Source organism: Teleopsis dalmanni, chromosome 2 (assembly GCF_002237135.1).
Source record: "Teleopsis dalmanni isolate 2A chromosome 2, ASM223713v2, whole genome shotgun sequence".
In the NCBI taxonomy this organism is placed as follows: Eukaryota; Metazoa; Arthropoda; class Insecta; order Diptera; family Diopsidae; genus Teleopsis; species Teleopsis dalmanni.
Genome location: NC_051847.1, coordinates 80,169,220 through 80,182,914, shown reverse-complemented (window position 1 = coordinate 80,182,914; position 13,695 = coordinate 80,169,220). Strand labels below are relative to the sequence as shown.

The 13,695-nt window shown below is 30.4% G+C and overlaps 1 protein-coding gene across 1 annotated transcript in view; it reads left to right on the top strand.

Moving 5' to 3' along the window:
- Positions 1–1,571: 1,571 nt before the first annotated feature.
- Positions 1,572–13,695, top strand: part of LOC119685537 — a 31,825-nt gene continuing 19,701 nt past the window's right edge. The window contains exons 1-2 of the mRNA XM_038099842.1: positions 1,572–1,773; positions 11,814–11,921. Of these exons, the coding sequence (XP_037955770.1) occupies positions 1,582–1,773; positions 11,814–11,921 (300 nt within the window). The 5' untranslated portion in view covers positions 1,572–1,581. The remainder of the gene's footprint in view (positions 1,774–11,813; positions 11,922–13,695) is intronic.

Below are 13,695 nucleotides of genomic sequence, written 5' to 3'. Positions count from 1 at the left end.
TCCTTTTGAATCGCTGGGTTCCAGTACTTAACGTGAGATTACTTGCAAGTGGGTTTAAGTGATTCCTGAGTTTGACTGTGTACTTTTGTATATTGCTGATAATCATAACTGTGACTCTGTTAATTTTAAGATTTCCATGAATATTGATATATGAATATTGATATATGAATATTGATATATTTGCCGATGGATTTTTCGATTGAGTAATTTGGAGTTTTTCAGTGTTTAAAAAAATGTTTCAAAATGAGCTTCAGAGTTTATTTCCATAGGTCCATATGAGTTTTATAATTGTTTTGTAAAGTTGCACTTTATAGTTGAGATTAAGTCTACAGTTTTTGTTAAGCAGACAGTTTATTTCTTGTAGTTTGAGTTTTAGTAGGGTTACTTTCGCTTCTGTGTGCTTTCCATAAACCTCCGATCAAGCTGCAATTGTGAAGTTACAAAGTTGTATTGATATATTGTATTTTATTATACAAAGGGTTATTACTTTTCCATTAATATGAGGATTAGGCCAAGTATGTCGTCGTAGAGCGAAGGTTAACTGTACACTTATCAATTCGTTAAGTTTTATTCTCCAGAGATCGAGTCATTTTGCAGTTTGTTGCAGTGGTCCTAAACTGATTTGGCGGCTGTGATTGGGTCGTCACTATGGCTGCGGATGGCAGTGTCGTCCGCAAATGTTGATATTATTGCACAATTACTAGTTGGCATATCTGCTCTGATAATCAGTTAAACTAACGGACCCAGTACACTACCTGGGGATACTGCGGCCGTAATGGGGAACGCATCAGAGACAAAAGCATTTTGATATTTCACAAATCTTCTATTTGAGAGGTAGTTTCTGATAAGTGAGAATATATTGTGAGGTAAGAATTTTTTATTCTACAAAACTTCGTCCATAGGACCAAACTTCGTCGAAGGCTTGGGTTATGTCTAGAAAGACGCATGAGCAATAACGCTTCTTCTCAAATGTTTCCTTAATGACTCGTATTATACGGTGTATTTATTCTATTGTGTCGTGTTTTTCTCTAAATCCAAATTGGTGGTTTATATAATACATAATATATATTTTCCTAAAATTCTTTATAAAAAATTAAACTTATTAATTTTAGATTAACTAATAATTGCATAATAAAAATAAATTTAATTGTTTCCTATGCATTTTTTTTGCAACTAAGACAATTCTACATAAATGTCCTTCTAATAAATGTCAGGACTCTTCAATTTTATGTTTACATATATTTTACTATAATTACTATTTCAATACAAATATTATATTTGCATTTCATTATCTTACAGACAATTAATTCACAGCAGATACACTTACTTCGCTCTAATATCATAGACAAAAGATAGAAGTACGAACGCATATGACGAACTGTAATGGCAGCGAAAATTATTAACAATATGCTAAATGGGAAATGCCACGCTATGTCGCAAACATTACCGGAATTACCAACAGAGCAAGCAATGGAAAATAATCAGACCGAGCCAAGAGTCACAATGCCCATAAGTATTAAAATCGACTTATGTGATGGCAAATCAATTGACAATGACGAGAAGAAGTTACCAGTTACAATAATGGGAGCGAAAGTGGAACAATGTCATGGAAAGCGAGGTCAGAAAATGTTGGTCTCTAGTAAGCCAGTGGATAAGCTGTCGGTGCGTTCTATGAGTTCAGAGGATGTATCCGTATCATATAAAAACGCCTGCTGTAGTGCAGCAGCACGTAATCCAGCAATAAAAACAGGACGAAGAATTCAGTTGCTGCAGGTGAGTGTGAGGAAAACATTTTCTTTCTTGTATTTTTAGACAAATAAAATATTGGCACGCCATGCCAATGTTTACATTTGTCAAAGGTTGATGTTGCATTTCGTCATTATTTATTAATAATAGTTTTCAGACAGTATAGAAGAGTTATTGAACGTATCATTAAAGTTAATTAAATTGTAATTACTAGAAAAGTATAATATATTAGGAAACGATAATATGTGATAGACGTAGCGCTTATATTTTAACCCTACCATTTAACTTGAAGTTTTTAAAAATAAATCTGCAAGATTTTCGTAAATCAGTAAATAAGGATTTGTATGACCTATGACAAGAATCCTATAACTAATAGAGAAGAGCGTCTCGCCATAGCACCAACGTCGGCTTAGCAAGTTGTAAAAATACTCAATACTCAGGCTAGCAGAATATAAGTGAGTTAAGGCTAGTATATATACGGAAATGTTTTCCATAAGCCCTATTGTTTAAGTCTTGAAAAATAATAACAGTTTATAGTTACTTATTCCGGCAGACGACGAAAATGCCATAGCTGTAAGATTTATATATATAATATAATTGTTATAAATTTCTATGTAATACAACATATTTAAAATGAAGTAAGATAAAGGTAAATTACTACTACTAGTTAAGCACTTATATATAGCTGTAGTTCAGTCATTTTTTCCAAATGTGATTTAAAAAACAGTGTTTAAATTTGAGTAAACTTAATTTGAAATAGTTAAGTGAATTTATATAGCTGTGGTTTATGCGTTAATTTAAAAATAGCATGCTAAACGCAATTGTTGTCCAAATAATCAATGCAATATTAACAAAAGTCGAACTTAAAATAACTTAAGTTTAATGCACTCGAGTGTATAGTTTAAATTTGATAGACTGTAACACCTAATCCGTAAAAGTTTTAAGTTAGGTTAGGTTAAAGTGTAAGCCTTGTAACCTAAGTCCCCTTAGGTTCAAATAATGGTCCACTGTAGTATCACGGTCATCGTACAAGCAACGCTGAAAGGCACGACTCCTCATTAAGTGACGATGAAACAAACTGACAGTCCATATACTTCTAAGTTTTAAGTCTCTAATTTTGCAGAATGATAGCTTAATTAGGTCGGTAAAAAAGGGGCCCTTAGAAGCTATCATTTTGCAGAATGATAGCTTAATTAGGTCGGTAAAAAAGGAGCCCTTAGAAGCTATCATTTTGCAGAATGATAGCTTAATTAGGTCGGTAAAAAAGGGGTTCTTAATGCTTGAAGATCAATAATTATAGACAAACAAATTAATCAATAGATGCTCATAAAAACCACCGATAATAAGTAATTGGTCGTGTCTAAAAAAGGTAAATGGCTAACCCAAAAATTTATACACTTTTGTATCCTATTTCATTAGAATATAGAATTCTTGCCACAGACTGTAAAAATTTTAATTCGGCAAACTATAATATATGTTAAAATGTTGACTAAAATCCTACTAACCCAATAAATACAGCGGCAATTGTTCAACAATTGGTATCGCCTCATATTCGAGTTCAGTGCACGAAAAGTGGCTTCGAATTTGAACCTACAGTGGCGAATTGGACTGGATTTTAAAGCACGTTCTTCTGATTTATTTAAAAAAATAAAAATGTGGTTGTAATTTAACGTCAATTATAACGAAAGTGACTATTTTACTTAATAGAAGAGAGAGAGAGGTTTTGAAAATTAGTAAACTACAACACTGTGAACAGTCAACTGTTATTGTAGTTCACTACTTATTTTAGTTGTTTTTATCATCATGGCATTGACTCACAATTTAATAGACATACATTATATATATTAAGTCCACTCATTTTCTAGTACATAGAAAAGCATGTACATGCCAACCAAAAGTGTATTAACATTTCATTCCCGAGACTTTCTATAACCTCCCAAATTGTGAGATCTCTAAGCATTTTTAACGTATATGTAAAAATGCAGCACGTAAACATGAGATATATTTCAAATATTCCATTTCTACGCTTAAATACCTACGCCTATATGATATCATTAGTAATCTTAATAATTTATTAATCAATATTCTTTACAATATACAAAGTCTGTGAAAATTAGTATAAAACATATGAAATAAGACTTAACCCAGAAAGTTTTTACTGAATACTTAATAATGAAGTTAAGCATTAATTAAAACTTCACTATTAAGTATTCAGTAGAAACTTTCTGGGTTAAGTCTTATTTCATATGTTTTGTACTAGTTTTCTTTAGCTTAAATATTTATAATAAATTGAATCTTAATTGCAAGTATTAACATAACTCTGAACCTCAGAGGTTCTCAAAATTATTTTTTCTCGAAGTAATTGAATATTTCAACCGCAGATTTTTAATATCCTTAAACATAAACTTTACATCCTTCCTTCCGCTTATTAATAAACTCAATTTGGCCGTAAAAAGATATTAATGGAACTCATTCTACTTAATATATGAACTTAATGCCTTGTTTTGATGAGAACTTCAGGCATTTTTGCATGTCTTAGCATACATCCCGCTCAAGGATATTGAATCCGAAATTTGTGCAGCGCATTAAATTTATTTAATAAAATGTATCTATGTGGAACTGAATAAATGTTCAGAGCTTAACAATCGGCAGAACATCAGAAGTGACTATACAAATGTAAATTTTTGTACATAATTTTTATTTGCGCTTCAATGTCTGTCTGCCTTTTGCATAAGGACAAACGTTAAACTTTTACTGCGAAATAAAATATCTACAACCAACAACCAAAAAAAAAACAAAAAAATAAAGTTTAATAAAAAAGAAAAACTCATTCACAACTCATAAAAACCATAGAAAATTGGTTTCGCTTTGAGGGTTTCGCCTTCAAATTGATTTTTCTATGTCATTTCTATCAAATTCATCTAGATACTTGAATGAATAAGTAACAAATTGTATGGAATGCTCACTCAAACGTATTTCTGGCATTTCTGATATGTCTTATGTCTTATGTTTTCTGAAAATATTCTATAAATCGGCGTTATGTTATGTGGGAATATCGAACAGCGAATGAGATACTCGGCATATGCCAGTATTTAAAAGAATATTTCTTTATTTTCCAACTGCGGCGGACAATACAAAGTGAATGAACAACGGAAGCACATAAAAATCAATTTTTTATTTTTATTTTTGGCATAATTTACTATTTATACAGATAAATTCACTAAATGAAGATTAAGATTAAGACATGATATGATAAAATATGTCTTATGTCAAGTAAAATTTGTTATTGTACGAGCAATGCTTAAAGCCCTTTTAAATCGTAGGAGGCACGTGCTCGGTGTGCCAACAACGTTTAATTAGTCTCTGAATTTGTTAATTTCGTGCTACAAAAGTAATTAAGAAATATTAAACGCTCTTACAGTGGAATTTCTACTGCTGTTATTTCACAATTTCAACGTTTTATAGACAGGAAGTACACTTATTTGTGACTATCGACTAAATCCACTCGGCGTGGTGCTCTTGTTAATGGCAAAAATTGACAAATTAAGTACCTGAAGAACTTGTGTTGAGGCTAGTGTTCACTTAAAACCATCAAGAGACAACCAAAGATAACTAAACGGAGGAATTTAGCGCTTAGATTGGGAAGTAAAAATATTTTTGGACATACATTTGACTTAAAATTTGACCAGTATTTTATGTAATTATGAGTAATTAAAACTTACCAACACCGCGTTATCGAATCTCAGAATGGTTACAAGCTACTCGAGGAGGTACGCAGACCTGAGGTCAATTATTGCTTAGTCTGATGAAGTGATAAACAATAATCCAGTCAAGACGTAGAGAGTGGTTATGAAGAAACCTCGCAGTTAATAGAGATTTAAAGTGCTTAAATGCACTGACTCAACTAGCCTCAACATAATAATAAAACTCTTGATTGTTGCCGCTAAACTTTTGACAACAAGCGGAGTATATACCGGTTCCTTTATTAAGGAATAAAGTGGCATTAAGATTTGAATTGTTTAGACTCTTTATAGCGTTACACCCTTTTACCAAGTATGCGGTATGCAGGTATAAAGAACGATATTATGGAGGATAGAATTAAAAATATAACACATAATCATGTCTTAAATTCAGAAAATTAAATGATAGTGCAATGTCATACCCAGAGAACTATTTCGTTTACCACAAACGAAAAATTGGTCAACTGTTTTTCGTTTACATAAACTGAAGTTCAATCACAATAATTGAAAAAATATTTTGCGCAAATATTTGCTTCATTTCTTGATAAAGTTTCCTAACTGATTTACATTCTAAAAATGTTAAATAGTTTACGAAATGCGAATTTTATTTGTAACGATTAATCTCTAAAGGGAATAATTTTTTAAATGTAGCCTTAATGACCTAGAAAAGTTAAAGTAAAGAAATTTTTTAATGTGCTTATTGTTTGTTTTTTATTTTTGTGATTATTTTAAAGTATTTCAAGTAAATCTTAAAGTTATCTTAAAATAGTAAAAACGATATCGCATCAACAAATTTAACACAAGCAGATTAGCATGAGGAGACGATGTTCAGAATAAACTTCTACAAGCAGGTATGCATTTAGCAACCAAATCACTTGAACCATATACTTGTGTACTAAATATTTGAAGAACTGAAAATATAATTGTAACACATTAAAGAGAATAATCTTAATCAAAAAGTACACGGATTTCGTAAATAAAACACACAAATTTATATTTTATTCCAAATTTATTTTATGTCCTTTAAAATATGCTCCTTCTGAAGCGATCCACATATCCCAACGCTTAACCCAATCTTCCATACACTTCTTGTAGGCCCGTGAAGGTATGGCTTTTAGTTCCTTCAGCGAATTCTCTTTTACCGATTCAATCGACTCAAAATGCTTACCACGAAGGGGCAATTTGAGTTTCAGGAACAGGAAAAAGTCGCACGGATCCAAATCTGGCGAATATGGTGCCAGAGCGATGACAGTGGTGCCAGAGCGATGACAGTGGTGCCATGTTTGGTCAAAAGTAAAAATCGCTAAATGCACTTGAGTTAGTCCCACATTAACAGCTGCTGTAAACAAACTAATTAACAGATGGCGCTCAAATTTGTACCATATGTCAAGAAAGGGTGTACCAACATAACAAAAAAAAAAAATTTTGGAAAAGGTCTATTGCTTATGGAGTAGGTAACAAACAACAAAATCTTTTTTAAGCAGAAGGTAATGTAAAATTAATTTATATAAATCGAAAACTGCAGTGTCACGAAAATGATTAAACGTATTTATAGCTAGATTTTGATACATATCTTCGAAACGGATCATGTACAATTTCCTGAATACTTATACTGATACGGTCTTGCGCGTAATCCCAATTATATTTTTTGTTCATAATATAAGATACCAGATAAAATCTATCATTACTAATTGGTGAAGACTGCTGTTATTTCATGCTCATATGTATGATAGCTGCCAGTTAAGAGCGATACATTATCTTTAGAATGAAAAAGACGGTCACTATTGATCTATTGAAATGGAAACCTGCCTGTTGGGACTTCAAGAGTTTTTGAAACCACTTACAACAACAAAACTAGGAACAAAACGAATTTTTTAAAGAAAGACCGATTCGTTTGAACTTTTACAAGAGACTAATTTTATTTTTAATTTCATAGTATTTTATAATAAAAAAGGGTTGCCAACTGCAACCAAAAAATAAATAAAAAAAATATTCCAAATTAATAATAAATTTTAATAGAAAAATATAAAGCCAATCACGAACACTGCCTTTAATTCATTTTGAAATGGATGACCGCAATCCTTAAAGGGAGGATCTCTGGAATAAAAAACATAGTAAAAGCAGATAACATCTTTGGAGTTCGTACGGAATAAAGCAAGTTAAGTACTCTTGTAACCTGTCCTGTGATGAAATACCTTAACTGGTTGTACAACAGCTCTCAACAGATTTCGAATTCAACATGATTCGATGTGGAGTCTTTTTAGTCCGTAGTTATATATGACTTAATGAGTTATACATAAATGGGGGGTACAAATGATATGGGATATTTGCATCCACCAAAAAAAATTTTAAGGCTTTAAACTATATAATAATTTTGTAAATTTCGAATGGATGTAAAAAATTTTTCTTATCTAAGCAGTTTACATGAAAGATAAATACTTTCATCCCATCTGCAAAATTCAACCGTTTCTTGATGACTTCATCAAGAGCTTTGGCAGAAAACAAATGAAGAACAAATCAGTTGACTTAACACTTTTTCCAATCCATCCAAGAACCAATCTCATCGAAAATGTATCGCGGTTATTTGTAATGTTATGTGACGTATCCGATGTTAATCGGTTAGTAATTTTCATTATTATTAAAAGATTTGAATTAAAATATTTACGTTGCACATTTTGTTACATTGTATCTACATAATCCATTGAGTTGTCGTATATTGAAAAGCACTTTAATTTTGGCAGTTTCTGTTATTTTTCTTTAAGTTATTTTTGAAGAAATAATATGTAAATTTAAATCTATTTTTGAGTAGCTTAAGTTTAAGGGAAAAGTTATTTCATTCGTTGATATGCTATGAAGTACAGACTTAGAAAACATATAAAAAGTTTTTTAATTTCCAACAAGTAAAAGATTTTAAAATGGAAAATATAAATGTGAAGTATTGAAAAGAACTTTCTCTGTTTTTATAAGGTTTTAATGTTGACATAAAATAAACTCATGTTAAAAAAATAATAATAATTTACATATTCACCAATTCAAATTCTTTTGTAAAAATTATTTTGTTGAAAGATACTTAAGTTTTTAATACTCAAAATTTTAAAGTCTACTTAACACATATCCCACCAACAGCTGCTTAATTTGCAAGCTAATGTATATAATATGATGATTAATACTATATAATAATTTTATAAAAAAATCATTAAAATTTTTAAAATTATTAAAATTTTGCCGGTGTTTTAAAAACACCTTAACCAAATTATATCAAATTTTTTTTTTAATTTTATTTTCTTATATTGCGATCTGTCAATTCGGAGTAGACATTAAACAATATTTAAAAGTGACTAAATACTTAAAATTTTTGTGAGCTTGAAAGGACTGTGCTCAGTAGTACATCCGTCTGTTGGAGTCGGACACATTAAAGTTCCTGTGGCGTTTGTTTGCGGAGGCAAACAATTTGAGTATAGCTTTATCGATAAGAAGTTTATTTTCGACTGAGAGTTTTGAACTTTTGTTCAGTATCCAATAGAGCTCCCGCAGTCTGGTGATTGTCATCTGTGGCAATTATTACAGTATCATTAGCAAAAGTTCCAATGTCAGTACCAATGGTGGTAGGCAATTCGTTAGTGAAGAGTAAGTATAACACAGGTCCCAAGACACTGCCTTGTGGTACTCCAGCCTGAAATGGCTGCAAAGTTGAAATTTTTTTTAAGAAAATGTAGTTATTAGTTGGGAGCATCTTTTTAAGCTTGAACAATAGACCATTATGCCAAACTTTTTCAAATGCCTGGGATATGTCCAGAAATGCTGCTGTGAAGAAACCCTTTTGTCAAATGCTGTGTGTATTACATTAACCACTCTGTGTACTTGCTCTATTGTACTGTGCTTTTTTCTAAAACCAAACTGATGTTCCGGAATTAGTCTCCTTCTATTGATAATGGGCATTAATCTGGTAAAAATAAATTTTTCAACTTGGAAATAACCGGTAGAAGACTAATTGGTCTATATGACTTAACATCTTTATCCGTTTTTCCAGGTGTATGCTAATTTGAGCTACCTATATCAAATATGTGAAATTTCTTGTGATAATCTAGTTCAAAATCGCTTTTGTCACTTCTTTAAACTTAACTTATTTTGAGTTATCATGAAGTCATTGAACCGTTTTTGCGACGACTGTTGTTTCACTAGACGCTTATATATGTGTCGGTAACTCCTTATAAAATTTTTAATTCTTAAAGAATTAGTATCGATTCCAAGAAAATAACATTATTATTTATAACAAAGTTGGAGTCCTGTCCATAGGCTATCTGATGTCTATCAGCTGTCAATCATAACAGATATCAAATACATACATAACCGATAACTCCTTCTATTAAGCTCCAATAGCATATACCGCACAAAAAAAAATTACATAAAAACAATCGCACAAAAAGAAAATCATACCTAAAAATATCGCATAAAAGCTGGTTTTACTGAATAGTGTTTTCTGAAGATACTTCTTTTATCAGAGACGACAATAGAGATTTAGATATATAAATGGCTATGGTTTAGGTGACGGTTGTTATCCATATCTCTTTTTGTTAGTACATAATAAAAAGAAAATTATTTTAAAGTTATTTATTAAAAGTTTTTTAAGTATTTTTATTTTGGTTGAAGTTCTTTCAAACACCTGGATTTTTTGTATACAGCTTATACAGCTTTTTCGGGGGACTCACCTGCTGAAGTTAACTGAAAGAACCACTCTGTAAACATTTGAGTATAGGTGAGAGCACTTCTTTTTTTAAATACATATATGTTAAGTTGAAAAAGGGAGTTTTTAAGAAAAACAAGAACAACCAATACGAGCCCAAAAACTGTATTTTAAAAAGAAGACCACAAATTTGTATCAAAAACGATGTTGTCTTGTGTGATATAAGGTTTAATTTGCATGCACAAAATTAATTTATTTAAAATAATTGAAATTTAATTTAATTTATATGATTAAAATTCAATTTAATTTAATTCATTGAAATTGAATTTAATTTTAATTTTCGAAATAGTTCACTATCAGCTAAAAATTTCAGTTTTCTATACTATATATGCAGAATTATGAAATCCTGAAATTTCGCAAGTTAATTATTGGTAATCCACGATAATAAACACACTTGCAATGTATAGTTTAATTACTTTATTTAATGACTTTTAGAAGTTTTCTGAGATTATTGTAATTCATACTAAAATGCAAACATTTGTGTCTTTAGGTATTTATGGGACACTTAATACTGAATTAATGCAAAACAACCTATGACTTTGAAACCTGGAGCGTGTGTGATGGGAACGAAGAAATATTTCACCTGTTGTTCTATTTTCGTCATTAGGAATTTTCTTGAAAGCAATATTTCACATTTAATGGGCTTGGGCAAGGTCTAATGTATTCAACAAACGATTATTTTATGTTTATAAGAGTTAAACAAAATATCTATTTTAGTGAAATACTTTTCAATTTTATAAAAATAGAAAATACAATAGAAATTAAAATAGAAATAACAATTTATTGAACTTAATTAAAAATTTGTTTTTTATTAAATATATTTAGTAAAGTTTAAAAATTAAGTTTGAAAGTTTTATTAACTACTGAAATTAATATTTTTAGTCAAGCTACGATAATATTCGGTACATATATGCATATTTGAGGAAAATGTATGCACCTAAAAAAATACTAATTTACAATGACATGTTAACCATAATGAAACATCTGTTGCGGTAATGTGCCTAAATAAACACTAAATTCAATGAAATAATAATCATAATGAAACATAGACTGCGGTGTATGTGCCTGAGTAAATGGCATAAGATAATTAAGTTAATTCTTGATTATCAATTCATATATATCTAAGATAAGACTGCAGATACATGTTCGTACTGGAACAAAAGCAGGACAGAGCGTATTCGTAGGAAATAAATTCTTAAGAATTTACTTCTGTATTTTGGGTTAGGGGATAGAAACGTTAACTGTTAACATATTATCCGCTTTAATTTATTTTGCTAAAATTACACACAATTTCTGAATGCATCTAAGAAAACTTGAAATGGCTTTGCTGAAGTTGTCAATCAGATACTTTGTGTTCAGTAAATCATCTACTAGACTAAGTAAACAAATTAATTAGAAAATTATTAACTATACTATGGAATAGAAAGAAGCACGTGTTAGATATTTATGTTGTTTACAATCTTCATAAATATAATGTTAAATTTAAATTTTTATTTAAGAATAAATGAAAACAAATTACTTTTAGATGTAGAAAAATATATATTTAACTTTAATCTCTGTTATTTTTTTTGCTAATTTTCCAGATGATTGTTCTACCATTTATACCAATATTGGCACTGATTGTGCAAACATCACTGATACTGCACGATGTTCTCGATTACAGAGTGGAAGTGGCGGATATTGAGACGCAGGTAAGTTCTGCATTCGATACCCATGAGTTGGGTCAATGGAACAAAGAGACTACAATTTCAAGTAACAATTCTTTATACTTTATCTTTCTTGTGGAAATATAGTAGATAAATTGTAATTAAAATTTATTGTTGCAATTCAATCATGCAACAAGTACGCAGCGCAAACCACAAATCCATATCAGAAATCGAGTGAAAGGACTGTGGAAATAAACTCAATACAATAAAGACACAAGCATGCAAAAGTAAATGGAGTAGGGAGACCCAATGGTGTATGCGAAAAAACATTGCCAGCCATTGTGTTGGCAAACTGCTTTCCCGTCAATAAATATATTCATTCATACTATACAGAAAAGGAAGAAGATGTATAAATATTTACGAAAGGATGAGATAATTTTCATTACTTTTTCCTTATTTTTCTATACAGCACCAAAGCTAAATGGTAGAACAAATGTAAATAAAACGGGGAAAGGTTACCATAAATGAAGCAATTATGAAAACTCAAGACAATAGTCTTGGTTAAAGGATTCCTTTATAATTTTATCTTTAAACAATTTCATAGTTAGTTCACAGTTCAATGCACTCAATATTCAGTATTTCAAGCATGAAGTATTGGAAATAATAATTAACCGTCTCAATCCTTAAACCTTGACACAACCAGACACAATCAATCAATTCATCACATTATTTGGGGTCAACAATGGTGTAAGGTTTGGTGTTACTGTCTTCCAAAGCAAAGAAGCAACAAAAACAATATTTAGGTTTCTTAATAACGCAACCACTTGTATAGAAAACTTAGACAAAATGGTTATACTGTTGTCATTCTACATTTGTTCGGTATAACGTACTTCAGTGACACTCTACAATCATAATTGTAATAAATATTTTAGGAAAAGGGAAACGTTTATTAGTTTAATGAAATAAAGTTTAATGAAATATTTAATATTAAGCGAAACTTGCTTAGTTTCGTACATTATCACGGAACTTGAATCGAAGCCTTTAAGAAATATATGTAAAGCATATATAATCTTATAAAAATAAGTAAAGAGCGAGAAATATAAGATATTAACAAACACTAACAAATGATAACAACTACTGTATATCATTAACTAACAGTGCAATAGGTACTTTCAACTCACTTTTGGTTGTTCTTAATATCGCCAATACTTATAAGTTGTAGTTTCTAGGCTTCATTAATAAATAAAAATCCTTAGGGATAATAACACAAAAGTTTCATTTGCTTTACTATATCATATCCAATAAGTAAATGTACAGATGTAGTTGGAGTCTTAAGATTCAAATAATTTTTCAACTTAACTAAGCTCTACAACATTTATACATATGATATTCCAATGTTAGGTCCCTCGACTCTGGCGTTATATGATAACGACAAGTGTATGCTATACTCAGATAAATATGCTCTCAACATAACCAATACACTTCAAGAGCATATAAACCTCATTCTGGATTATTTCACTCTGCAAAATAAAAATCAATAATGAAAAAACTGAGGTTCTGTTTATTACGCGTTAGTAGAGACAGAATCCGTCGAGAGTGAGAGTAGGAGATATGGTAATAAACTGGGAGGATAGCATTAAATATCTAGGCCTTACGGTTAACAAACGATTCACAGGGATTAAATATGTTGCTTAGTCTGATGAAGTGATAAACAATAATCCAATCAATTAATCCAAAATTATTGTGTTCTGATTTAATAATATTCAATTATATTATATGATTTCGTATTACAATTTATCAACGATATAGAACTTTAAAG